Genomic DNA, 13184 nt, shown 5'->3' with positions numbered 1-13184 from the left:
CACATAATTGGCCATCTATGGGTCCTGGAGACTCATTACATTGAAAACCTATGAAAATCACTGCAGGGAAGATCATTTGGTTGCACGAAAGAGAAATGTATGAGATCTGAATCATGATTTTAAAAAAACAGCTTACATTATTTTGTCTCTTTCTTTGTCATGAAAAATATAAAAAGATCCTTTTATATATTTATTTTTCAATCCATTTTTGTCACCTGTTTTTTTAAAATTATATTTTATGGAGATAATCACAGTTATTTACGCAGTGATTTATTTATAGGCTATATTTCCATATTTTGAAAGTAGATGTACTATACACTGTGTGTATTTTAGTTATCCTGTGCAGCTATCAATCATGGGCATACAGTATCTGTACAAGTTAAAAATGTATACAGAATATATAGATTTTATATATTTTTTTAAAATTCCATTTTATTTTATTTTTTGTAATATTTTATCTTTTTTTACTCTAAAGATTACTTCTTTGGCATTTTTCTCCTGCAGTTGTAAATTAAATTTTCTTATCTTATTGTTTTATGAAGTCATTTCTGTCTCTTTGTGTCTTCATCATGGAAACAAGCTTGTTATAGAACATATTTTTCACAATCTCTTCTGCAATATAAACTGGTTTCCTGCAGGAGCAGCAAGGTGTTAGCAGAGAGAAAGCTGAGATAAACCCAGTGCTAAGGACCAGCTCAGCACCCAAACAGCAGACTCTTTGCAGACTGCAAACTCTGGACAGACAGACAGACAGACATCAGATGTTTGTTTAATGGAGGGACAAGAGCGAGCACAGCTGATAAACTGCTGTCAGTGTGCCTCTGCAGCCTCTAACCAAGTCTGAGTGCATACAGCTCATTACAGCAAAGACAGTTGTTAAATAATTGGGGGCTGTTTTGCTTTTATAACAGTGGTACAAAGAGGCAGAAAAACTTGGAGCGTTGGGAAGATGGATGGAAGTGAGAGAGCGAGTAAATCACTGATCAACAAGCGAGCAGAGGATGGACAGAACGAACAGTGGGTACACAAAGGGTCAACATCAAGGTTCATTTTCCATTATCAGACCTTTCCTCGGCTCAAGACTTGTGTGTTTCCACTTGTTGTCTGACATCAAGATCAGAGCAGGTGGAGACAGAGGATATTAAAGCGCAGAGTAGATATTGTATTCCTCCTGCTGCCGTTCACCTTCAGGACTCAACCTGCCCCGTCCAAAGTACGTGCACTGAATGTGATTTTGAGGTTGTGGTATATTTGAGGGAATCTTATCTGATATGAATTATATTCAAATGCAAATAAGCTGTATATAGGGAGAGCACATTTGTGGGGAAATGGCCAAGCAGTGATGCCAGATTGAAAATGTTCAACTATCGTACCAGAGGCTCAAAATTATCGTATTTTGAGAAAAATTACCGTATGCCAGTCACAATCACGAGAACAAATAGGTTAAATTCATAACTTCAGTAAACAATATTTAAACAACTTTTTGACACATCTTCAAATCCACCCACTGCACCAGAGAAGCCATTTCTCAGTCTACACGGCTCAGCCCACCGCTGGCGTCAGGGTTTTTTTTCCCAGCATGCTGATTGATGTGATTGGCTGTAAGGAGATCATGTGAGATTTGATGCGTAAATGCAGATGTAGGAGCCAAGAAATGAGTCAAAATGTTACGTGTGAACTGAAATGGTCAAAGGTCAAATTAGTGTGCATTATGGCAATCTTGGAATTACTGGTTGTACATCCGATTCAGACAGAACATTTATACAGGATGTAAAATATTTGCTTCTTCTCAGTTATATATTTCTACAATACCAGTGGACACTAATTCATGTTATATTAATGGTAAGGCTGGGCAGCTAAATCTAGTTGGTTAGAGTCAGGTGCAAAGGTATAATTTGCATTTGATATGGGGGGAAGTGGCCACATGACTTATATTATTTGTTTTTCTCAATAAAATCTCTTTCAACATCATCCTACAACTGCTCAAACACCAAAGTCCAGATGATAGCAGATAGAAGTTGATAAAAATGTTGTGCATACCGAAATGTAGATACTTCATTGTGCATCTGCGCCAGTGCCATATTTGGGAGGTCAAGAATAATTCACCACAAAATCGACTGTAACTTGCTTAATTCTGAAACGATTTTTATGGAATTTGTTTTGGAAGTGAACATGATAGTGGTTACTTGTAGGGCTGGATAAAAAACTGATTCATCAGTACATTGCAATATGTTTTTTTGCCAATTCAATATTGTTCCTGAAATCGATTATTTCCATTGTTATGATGCTCCGCTCTCCTGGGGGCAGTGTGAGTGCTGCCAGAGTGTGATTGACGTTGTTCAGAGGCCCCGCTTGACCCCCAAACAACGTCTGTTGTTTATTCATATAACTGGCGATAGTGGTGAGAGGTAGCGGTGTGTTAAAATCAGCGCTGACAACATTAAAAGCCGACATCTGGATACACCAAGTCGATATTAAATACATGGTGTGTGATCCTCAAGAGTCAGTGTTAAAACACTGCAACAATACGACGAACCTACATAACCATTTGAGCCGACAACACGCAGGTGTTTTGCAACCTGCTAAAGCTGTGGATTACACAGCTTTATTTGTTGCTTTATTTAATAAAGAATAATGTAATGGTAAAATAGGTTTTGGTGTCAGTTTGTTCTAAATCAATACAGATAATGCACATTTTATTGAACACATATCAGAAGCTATTCAATTGATCATCAACACACATAACTGAATCGAAACTTGATCGAAAGAATCGAAATCGAATTGAAATGTGAGGTTCTTGGAAATACCCAGCCCTAGTTACTTGTAAAAAAGTAAAATAATTATGTAATGTTTCTGAAATGTATTGGAAGTATGAGGTTGAATCAAATGAAGATTCGTGAAATTTAAAGTATCAGAAAATGGAAATACTTAGGTAAAATCCAATACCTCAAAAGTGTAGTAAAGTACTTGAATAAATGTACTTTGTTACACTCCAGCAGCGGTGTTACCTATTCAGAAGTCTGAGCTGCATGTCCCAGCATGTTGTGGCTATTTAGAAGACGACTGTTATCATGGTGCTGATTAGATCGCCTCCAATAACTGAAATTAATCATCATCTAATGTTCCTAACAAAAGAAATTTTATGAAAATCGTTTCAGAATCAAATGAGTTTTTGAGGTGAAATCAGCACGACTATCCACATCTCATCTCTTCTTAAAAATTCATTTATGCTTTGTGAATAGATGTTAATGTGTGCATTTTGGTGTCTCGTTTTATTTGGAGTCCGTCCTGAAGCTGTTATGCAATGAAAGCTTGTAAAGTCATAAGTGGATATGATGTCTCTGTGAGAAGAGCCAACAGTGTGAGGGAGAGGACAAGAAGTTCTTCCACAAAAAAGCAGAAAAGAGAAGTGTTTGCATGGTGCATAGTGTATCTTCACATGTATTTTAACCCTCGAACAACTAGATCGACATCAGTTTTCTTGTGCTGCATTCAGATGTTTTTAACAAGCATTTAAACCTATGAAACCTGAGAAAATTGTATTTATAATTCTCTTAATTAGATATTAAAATTATGTTACAGGAAAAAAAAAATATATATATAGCTATTTCTTGGGCCATTTCTTGTTAAGTTGCTCGTCACCTTCTTTGAAGTTGGTTGGTGAGTGAACACAGTTGTTACCAAGTACCGTTAGTTAAAAGAAGCTGAGATGGCATACCATGAAATAACAGCTGACTACAGAGAGGATACTTTCTAACAAGTTGATTTTTGTACAGACATTCAAGGTTGGTTCAGAGTGAAATGTCTCAGTCAATCCATCCTGTAGCTGCAGCTATTGGATGGATTGCCTTGAAATTTCTCATTTCCCTCTCAGGATGGACTCTAATAACTTTCTAACTTTTCCTTTTGCATTTGCTGCAGATTCAACAAGTGTCTGAAACCACCTCCAACCTACCAGAAATAGAATTCTAGTTGATTAATTTAAAATTATATTGAAGTTTCCCTAATTTTATGAATTTGTATATTTTATGCCCAAGTACTGTCAAATATGAGTCTACAAAATATAATCTTAAAAATGTGTCCACAGAGTCAGTCCACCTCCTCCAGCTCTCACTTAAAAAAAAAAAGTTCATAAAATTTTACTGCGTCCATACTGTATCATGTCAGCTATATCTGGCTGAAATCACTGTGTGCAGCTGCTCTCGGGAGTCACAGAGAGGTCAATAACGACATGCCTCGTGAGGTTTTTTACATTTGCTTTCATCATAGTGTATAAGCACACATATTAAAGGATCATTCCGGGTTACAATAATAAGGGTCTTATTTGCCCAGACATTGTTAGAGATTACCATAACATTGTACTCATCAAAGCACTCGCTGAGATCTGGGAATGCAATGACATTACCGCAACAAAGTTGGACGGGTCAAGAAAGAAAAGCAGTCACATGATCAGACAGGTTGTAAACATATAAAAGTTCATCAAGATGATTCATAAATACATTTTTAGGGCTCCATGCCAGCAATAGCTGAGATGTTTTAGGGGCATCTGTCCTTCCGTCCATCCCTATATTCGGCACATTCTTGTGATTGCAATGTCTCAATGACGCCTTGAGGGAATTTTTTCAAATTCAACATAAACATTCACTTGGACTCAAGTATAAGCTTATGAGATTGTGGTGGTCAAAGGTCCCTGTGACCTCATCTGTCTAATTCTTGTGAACGCAACATCTCAAGCAAACCTTGAGGGTTTTTGTTTGTTTGTTTGTTTGTTTGTTTTGGCACAAACAATTGTGTAGTAGACTTAAGGATGAACTCTTCAGATTTTGGTTGGTCAAAGGTCAAGGTCACTGTAACCTTGCATTCATCTCATTCTTGTGAACTTGATTACTCAAAATCACCCTGAGGGAATTTCTTCAAATTTGGCACAAACATGCAATTGGATTTGTGGATGAACTGATTCAATTTTGGTGGTTAAAAGGTCAGAGTCACTGTGACCATGCATCCATCTCATTTTCGTGAACACAATATCTGTAGATGGTCTTGAGGCTGTTTCCCCAAATTTGGCACAAATGTGCACTTGAACTGAATAATAATAATAATAATAATAATAATAATAATAATAATAATAATAATAATAATAATAAGCATCCATGGGAAGCATCCATGTTTTCACAGACATGGATGTAAACTGTAAGTGAAACCTGACTGGTACGCAGACACATACAATCACGTAGCAGTATATCTGGCTATTGATTAACCACACACAGACTCTTGAACCTAAAGCCTTTGTGGCCCTGTGAGGGTCTGGTGCCCCAGATCTACAACATTAGACACAGGTTGCATGCTTTTCCTTGTTTGTAATCCAACCTCATTGCACAGGAGACCACAGTAAGCACAGCAAGTTCAACTTAAAGCAGGAGAAGGTTTTGGAAACTGTAGTGACACTGGACAGTTGGTTAATGTAGATTTTGTCTTAGGTAACTTTAGCTGACCTGGGCTTTAGTTCGCCTGTCTGATCTGCAAGTTTGTTGCTCCACCAGACTTCTTTTTAGTAATGCCACCATGTTCCCAGATTTTGGCAAACAACTTGGTAAGCACAATCTTATTCACACTGACAGGCATGGGTGAATTATGAGATGAGAGGTCCCTGGGCACAGACATGCAAAGGCCAGACCATCTCTCATACACAGGAGCAAGACACACAGACTTTGTGCTGGCTTTGCCTCTTTTTGTTATTGTTGTTTCGCATCTCTTTGTAGTCGTCAGCAGTATCTTTTTGCGGTTTTGTGTCACATTACGGTATTTTGGTGTCTCTTAGGGGTATGATTTTGTATTTTTTTGGTTTTGTTTCTCTTTGCAGTCAATTTTTGTGTCTTTAAATTCATTGTGTTTCTCTTTTGAGTATATTGGTGTCTTTTGGGTGGTTTTCTGTCTCTGTGGTGGATTTGCATGTCTTTGTTGTCATTTAGTGTCTCTTTGATGTATATTTATGTCTATTTTGGCCATTTTTTGTCTCTGTGGTTAATTTGCATCTCTGTATTTTTTTTTTCTCTTTGAAACCATCTTGTGTCTCTTGAATAAATATTTGTATATTTTGGTAATTTTATTTTTTTTGTAGTCATTTTATCTCTTTGTTTTGTATGTCTTTGCTGTTATTTTATGTCTTTTTGAAATCATTTTGTGTCTTTCTAAAATATATCTCTTTTATGTTTGTTTTTTGACTTTTTGTGGTTGTTTTGTGTCTCTTTTTAGCTCCTTTGCATGTCTTTCTTGTTGTTTTGTGTTCCTTGAAGGTCAGTTTGTTTGCCCTTTGAGGTATTTTTTAAAAATCTTTTTTAGTCCTTTTGTGTCTTTTTGTAATCATTTTGTTTCTTTTTGTAGTTTCTTTGCACATATTTGTTGTTGGTTTGTGTCTGTTTGAAGTCTTCTTGTGTCACTTTGAGGTATTTTTGTATCTTTTTTGGTCCTTTATTTTAATTTGTTTTTCGTTAAGTGTCTCTGTGAAGTATATTTTTGTCTTCTTTGGTCATTTTGTGCCTCGTTGTGGTCATTTTGTGCCTCATTGTAGTTGTTTATGTGTCTTTGTTGCTCCTTTGCATCTCTTAGTAGTCATTTTGAGTGTCTTTCTGGTGGATATGCATTAATTTGAGTGACATTTTGACACTCCTGACACTCTGTGCCCCTGGGCTTGTGCCCGGTAGGCCCCTATAGTGATTAATCCATGCTGGTAGGAATGATGGGGGAAAAACACTAAAACTGATTGATTAAAAAAAAAAAGAAAACTGAACTAAACTCAAAAAACCTCACAGCTTTACATAATAAGTATCAGCTGGACTGACATCATGTTTTAGCAACTGTTTCAAAATGGGTTACAAAAGATACATGAGCAGAGGTCAGCTCAATGGTGACTGGACTGTGTCTGTTTACTGAGAGCGGTAGAAGGATGACAATGTTGAAAATAGGTCAGAGGTGGAGAAACAGAGAGAGAGAGAGAGAGAGAGAGAGAGAGAGAGAGAGAGAGAGAGAGAGAGAGAGAGACCCCCTCTGAGAGCCACTCGCAGCGCCAGAACCTGGTTTTGATCAGCACATTCCATTAGTCAATACAATCACAATGCTTCCTTACTGCCAGTGGGGACTGTGCTCAAGTATCCTGTTGTATTTTCTATAAAAACCTTTTTTTCAAACTCACAGCCCTTGGGGGGATCATGGTCATTTTTGAAATTACATTATCCTCATTGTCACACACCCACCCCTCCCTCCGCCCACATTCATTCCTCCACTTTCCAGGAGGTGACTCCTCATGGCTTTCACTGCTAAATCTCACAGCTCATCTCATCACTGCTAAAACTGAATGACCAGAATGTAACTATCAGGACAAGATGCTTCAAAAGTCCAGAGCAGTGATGTCATCACAAACACAATAACCAACAGTCATCCAGGAAACCCTTTCCCATATGTTCGACAAAAAATTAGTTGAGGGCCACTTTATCTGGGTCTTTCTAAAACATTTTACAGTTTTCCTGAGTGGATGGTAGTTCCTTGTTCAGGTCATGTGATAATTCCTCTATGACAACTGATCACATTTCACTTCCTGATGAACACAATGAGATGCCATTAAAAAAAGCCCCTGTAAAAGGTAGCAAGGGTAGTAGAAATTGTATTGTCAAACTACTACCATTAGGAATCATAAGAGGCCCCTCGATACGATATTATCACAATATTTAAGTCATGATATTAAAATGATAAACATGTTGCGTTATGCTTAGTATTGCAATAATGTATCTCGCAAAAAATTGCAATTTATTTCCTTTATGCAACTGCTAAGATGTCCCCAAAGGAAAATTTTGGCAACATCTGTTTTATCTAAGAAGATAAAGTTTTTGGTCTGTTCATCTCACTTTAATTTTAATGCAACAAATTGTATCTAATGGCCTGAAAAATAAACTATTCTTTTTTTTAGAAAGCTACCAAAGGAATAATCTGTGTTTGTAATAACAATCATCTATTTTACCAAACAATTACACAATATGGTCACACAAACATATCCCAATACTATGCTGAATCAATTTTTCCCCTACCCCTACAAACTATTATTACCAATATCAGTAATAAACATTCACTCTCAACCCTTATCATCAGTTTTTAATTCACAATTACTTAACAAATAACAGAAAAAAAGACATCTGATATTTCATATATTTCACAGTCTATCAAAAAATAAAGACAAATTTCATGGACAACTCATGAAAGGCACTTTGTTTTCTCCAGGCATTAAATAGCCATATATCCAATAAAGGAACTCAATATGATATTCAGAGTGAATCTATGACTCAGAGATTGTCTGCACATGGCTCTCAACATGGAGGTGGCTGCTAGCTAAAGGTGCTAATGGCTAACAATGGTGGGTGGGCACGACACCTCTGCTACAACAGAGTTGCAATAAAAGGGGTAACTTCCATATGAGTGCAGTGCAAGCAGCAGCGAATACCTAGCTAGGCTATACATACAAGGTCTCGCATACACCAACATGCACGCACAGCTGGACCATCTGCTACAACAACAAACAGAGAAGCTCAGATTACCACATACACACAAAAGTAGTATGATTTCATGCTCAGGATGTCAGTACTCCACTTTCTCTAGCATGTCGTGGTTTGCTGCTAAATTTAGGTTCTGAATGTTAATTAAAGGTCCTCTGGATAATCTACTAAAACAAAAAAAGAGAAGCTCAGATTACAACAAACACAGAGGGAGCCTGACCTCATTCTCTGCTCAGTACGCCATTGCTCCCTTATATCTTTGCATAGCAAATAGTGAATGCTGCTATATTAATTGTCTGAATGTTGCACAGAGTTCCTTTAAATTAAAGGTGGCTTAACTTATAAATGCCTTACATTTTTTGTTTGCCTTTTCTTTGGTCTGTAGAATTCATACACCCTATTATCCAACAAACATTTCTCCAAAAAAGTCAAGGTCTGTCTTTTAGAATCTCGGATCTGAAATATTTGATTGTCTTGTTAAATTTTTAAAAATCTGAAGTTGCAACTGCAAGGTGTCACACTGGCTACAGTATCACACAGTTGGATGTGATCCAACATGGCCATAAAACATCTCAGGGCTGGTCAAAAACAAAACCTTCAGGGGTGTACTAATGAATTAGGGTATGATGGGTGACTGATGGCAATGTCACGAACAAGGCCAAGGCTAATGTCAACCACCAGCCCAACAACATTCCCTGCACATCGCAACATCTGCACTTTAACCTCTTTTTTTAAAAAGTCAAGGAAAGTTGAAGTGCTCTTAAACTGAACATGAGTGGGGAAAAGCATTCCCATGTGCAGACAGACATTCCTCTGCATATCGCCAGGTTTATGGGGTCCATAAAAGAACAAACATCATTGTATTATTACAAATGTTACATTTTCTTTTTTTTTAAAAAATGGCTGGAGACAAGTACGAAACATACATAAATACAAAAGTACCACTATATACAAATAATGTTTTGGTCTCTTATTAACTATTCAACACAGTAATTTTCAAATGACTGCTTTCCCAGCATGTTACTGCAGAATATCTTCACTCTTAAAGGGATAATTGCCTGCAGTCTCCTTTAACCCACTGCTGATATGAGCTGAGAATGCATTTAAATCCCTTTAACACCGTTGACAGTAACAGTTATCTACAGTGATATGCTAGTGACATTAACAAGAGCCTGAGGATTTTGCATCGAAGAAACCTCTTTTAAAAGTTATGCTACTTCGATAAAAAGGCAGAAAGGTGTCATCAATGATTTCCAAGGCTCTTTGCAGGATCTGGCTCCAGCTGTGAAATGTTGAAATGAATAAATGACTACACACATTATTCTATGATACTGGAAGATTTTTTGACATTACTTACAAAGACACTAATTTTTTATAATTATTATGTACCCTAGTGCAATCACAGAGCGATCAGATCTTGTGTGGTCAGTGTATGAAATATCAAAGCATCACATAGCAACCCCATCCAAGAAAAAGGTCAGTGGTTATCAGTGTCACTTCCCACATCTATTAATTGGTATTTAAAAGTAATATCCAAAGGAATTCAAAGAGTTGGCAAAGTCAGTTCCAAAGTCAGAGAGGGTGAAACATTTGTCCCTTACCAGATCCATCATTCACTCCTGCTAACCTCTGAAGCACAGTATGTTTATGTTCATGTCAGTTTCTCTCTTCTCTGTTTTAAACATGGGTCTTGACCCCTGCTGAGGGGTTAGGAGCCCCCTGTTTATCATGAGCCCCAGAGATCCAGTGGTAGCAGTCGGTGGCATTCTTGTTGCGTGAGTGAACAGCACAGCGGGTGCAGTAGACGATGCCCAGCGCCACCATCACTACGATGAAGATACAGATAGGCACTAGGAGGCCCACCAGGAGCCAGGTGCTGCTCTGCTTCTGCGCCCTGTCCCCCTGGACCAAATCCAGATCATCATTGCTTTCTCCACCCTTGCTTGGGGGTGGCTGAGAAGGAGGAAGCAGGGTGGGAACATCTGGGTCTTGGTGTGTGATCTCCACATTGTCCTTTTCCTCCACCCCTAAATTCTCCTCTGGGAACTGAGATTTTTCCCAAAGGAGTTGCTGTTCTTCTTCTGCCTCATTGTGGTAGCTGGAATCTGTAGGCATGTTGTGGTCCATGAGTGAATCCCTAGGATTTCCTGGTTTCTGGCTGGAAGTGGTGAGTCCCGCCCACCAATTCCAAGCACCCTCAGAGATTGTCGAGGTGGAAAGGAAGGGGAGAGCTGTGGTGGTCTCCTCCTCAATGTCCTCATCATCTTCGTACCAGTCTGAGGTAGTGCTTGGCAAGCTGGTGGTGGGTGGAGGTGTGGTGTAGATGGTGGTTGGCAAAACTTCCAAGTCTGATTGAGATCTCTGTCCCCAGTCCGACCAGTCAGCACCTCCAGTGTCTACATCTTCCATATCTTCCTCAGTCTCCTGTGTTGGAGGGTCCAATACTAAATCAAAGAGCAGTTCCTCTTGAGGGGCACTGGTGACCCAAATGACATCAGAATCCAAAACTCTAGGTGGGTCAGTAAGCCAGTCCAAAGATTGCTCCTCCTCTGGAGGCCAGTCAGTGCGGCTCTCCTGCAGGTTCCAGTCATAGTCCACAGGCTGCCATACAGGTCCAGGCTGGTGGGTCGCCCAAGGAAAAGAAGGGGTGACAGCAGACTGGTCCTCCCCTTCTCCTCTCTTGCCACATGAGAAATGATCATTCATGAGTTCATAGCCTACCCTGCAGTAGCACTCAAATCCACCAACATAATTCACACACATCTGCTCGCATGTCCCGGGGATCTGGCACTCGTCAGTGTCTTGGCATCGGCTGGGGTCCTCAGGCACTGGGGAAAATCCCAGATGGCAGTGACAGATATGAGAGCCTTGAGTGTTTTCACAGGCGTGTTCACACGGGTCATTTATACACTCATCTATATCCTCACACCCACCATCATCTTCCAAAAAGTAACCCTTCCAACACTGACATTCAAATGATCCTGGAGAATTCACACAAAGCTGATCACAAGGACTCTGAAGGCACTCATCTACATCCAGACAGCCACGTTCATCTGGTGCAAGCATGTATCCTTCAGGGCAGGCACAACGGTACCCATCTGGGAGGGGCAAGCACTCAAACTCACAGGGGGCTCCTTGACAAACATCTGACAACTCTGACAACTCACAGCTCTGCCCATCGTCGCTCAGTTGATACCCATCCTCACACTCACAGTAGAAGTGAGCACCGGCTGGCCTGCAGATATGCTCACAACCGCCATTATCCTTCTCACACCAGTTGTGTGATACAGGGGGATCAGAGCAGAGGGGGGAGTCTCTTGACCACCCAACTGTGCCGTCTTCCTTCAGCATACATAAAACGGACTGTTCCTCCTTGGTGCCTGCGGGGCAAGGCACGGTAGCAACAGATCCAAAGGGTAAATGAGTTAACAAAGTGCTTAAAAGGTTAAATGGTGTGGTGTAGAGGGCATTGCCTGTCCCCTCACTCCACAAGGCAGGACACATTCCTTTGTAGGCATAATGACAAAGATACCCATCTACAGGGATTGAGCAGGCACCATCCAGCCATTTGAAGTTATCACTCGGGTCCTGAGTGTTGTAGCCCGTGACCACGCAGCGTGGCACTGTGCACGTACTATGGGAGTCCTCTTTCAGCCAGTTGGTATAATCTGTGTCCTGGTCACCAGTAGTCCAAGAGAAACCCCGCAGTGGGCGCGTAGTGGTACACTGACGAGGCTGCCGCAGCAGGCCAATCCATACTTGGATGCTGGTGCGTGAGTGGCGCAAGTCCAAAGTGGAGAAGAGAGTGGCAATAGTAGTGGCATCCTGCCTGCGTTTAATGGTAGCTAGGTTGCCACCTTTCTCCTTGCAAGCCCTCCATGAGTCCAAGAAGGTTTTGCGTTGGAAGTACACCACAAAGCAGCCATCCTCATTGCAAAGTGCATCCCTCTCTCTCAGATCTTGACCCAGGACCGAGGAAAGTCCACAGAGCAGAGCCAGCAGGGAGGTGAAGAGAAGAGCAGCAGTACTGCTCACCAGGGAGCCCATTCTTCTTAGAAATGTGAATATATGTCTCCACTCTCCGCCTGTTTCTCACACCGCCTTTTTCTCCACACTTTTATCTCCCCGCTTTTTGAAAGTTTCTCTCAGCTGTGGCTTTCTCTAGCCCGCTTGTGTTGTCTATCTGAACTTTTCTCCCTTCATTTGAACCCTTTTTTTTCACTGTCTGGCTGTGCTCTTTACTCTACCCTGCTGAAACAGATCTGTGCTGGAGTTGAGTGCATGCAGACTGTCCTAAGATTTCAGAGAGCAGGGGAGGGGAGAAAAGTAAAGGGAGGATAGAGGGAGGGATATATAGAAAGGAGGAGGGTGGGCAAAAAGGGGGAAGAGAGGGAGTTGAGGCAAAGAACTGTATGTTTTTGGAGGGGGGTGCATATGTGTGTCAGGATGGGGGAGGTGCAGCAAACTGAGCGTTTCTTTTTCAGAGCATGTCATATGGTTTTCATAAGCCCCGTCCACAGACATAGTTTGGAACTTTGCCATTTACCCGCACATGCATACTCAGATTCATATGCATCTAATTGTGGCACTTGAATTTTTTTTCATATCTCTAATAACTCAAATGAGACTGAGTAATCACTTGAA

At 40.2% G+C, this 13184-nt stretch overlaps 2 protein-coding genes across 2 annotated transcripts in view; both read right to left on the bottom strand.

Annotated features, from left to right (window-relative positions):
* The window catches only part of rce1a (Ras converting CAAX endopeptidase 1a), a 205418-nt gene that overhangs the window by 40433 nt on the left and 151801 nt on the right, over window positions 1-13184 (bottom strand). The window lies entirely within an intron of this gene.
* cd248a (CD248 molecule, endosialin a) lies at window positions 8128-12839 on the bottom strand. Its single transcript, XM_042513475.2, has one exon. It carries the CDS (start codon window positions 12585-12587, stop codon window positions 10218-10220), a length of 2370 nt encoding a protein of 789 aa, XP_042369409.1. The 5' UTR covers window positions 12588-12839; the 3' UTR covers window positions 8128-10217.

This window comes from Plectropomus leopardus, chromosome 23, assembly GCF_026936395.1.
Source record: "Plectropomus leopardus strain MGB_pleo_1.0 chromosome 23, ASM2693639v1, whole genome shotgun sequence".
Classification (NCBI taxonomy): domain Eukaryota; kingdom Metazoa; phylum Chordata; class Actinopteri; order Perciformes; family Serranidae; genus Plectropomus; species Plectropomus leopardus.
The sequence above is the reverse complement of the archived record's forward strand: the minus strand, read 5'-3'. Positions and strand labels throughout refer to the sequence as shown.

Excerpts from the sequence above, each read along its gene's own strand:
- cd248a (XM_042513475.2), bottom strand. The coding sequence starts at position 12,587 with ATGGGCTCCCTGGTGAGCAGTACTGCTGCTCTTCTCTTCACCTCCCTG.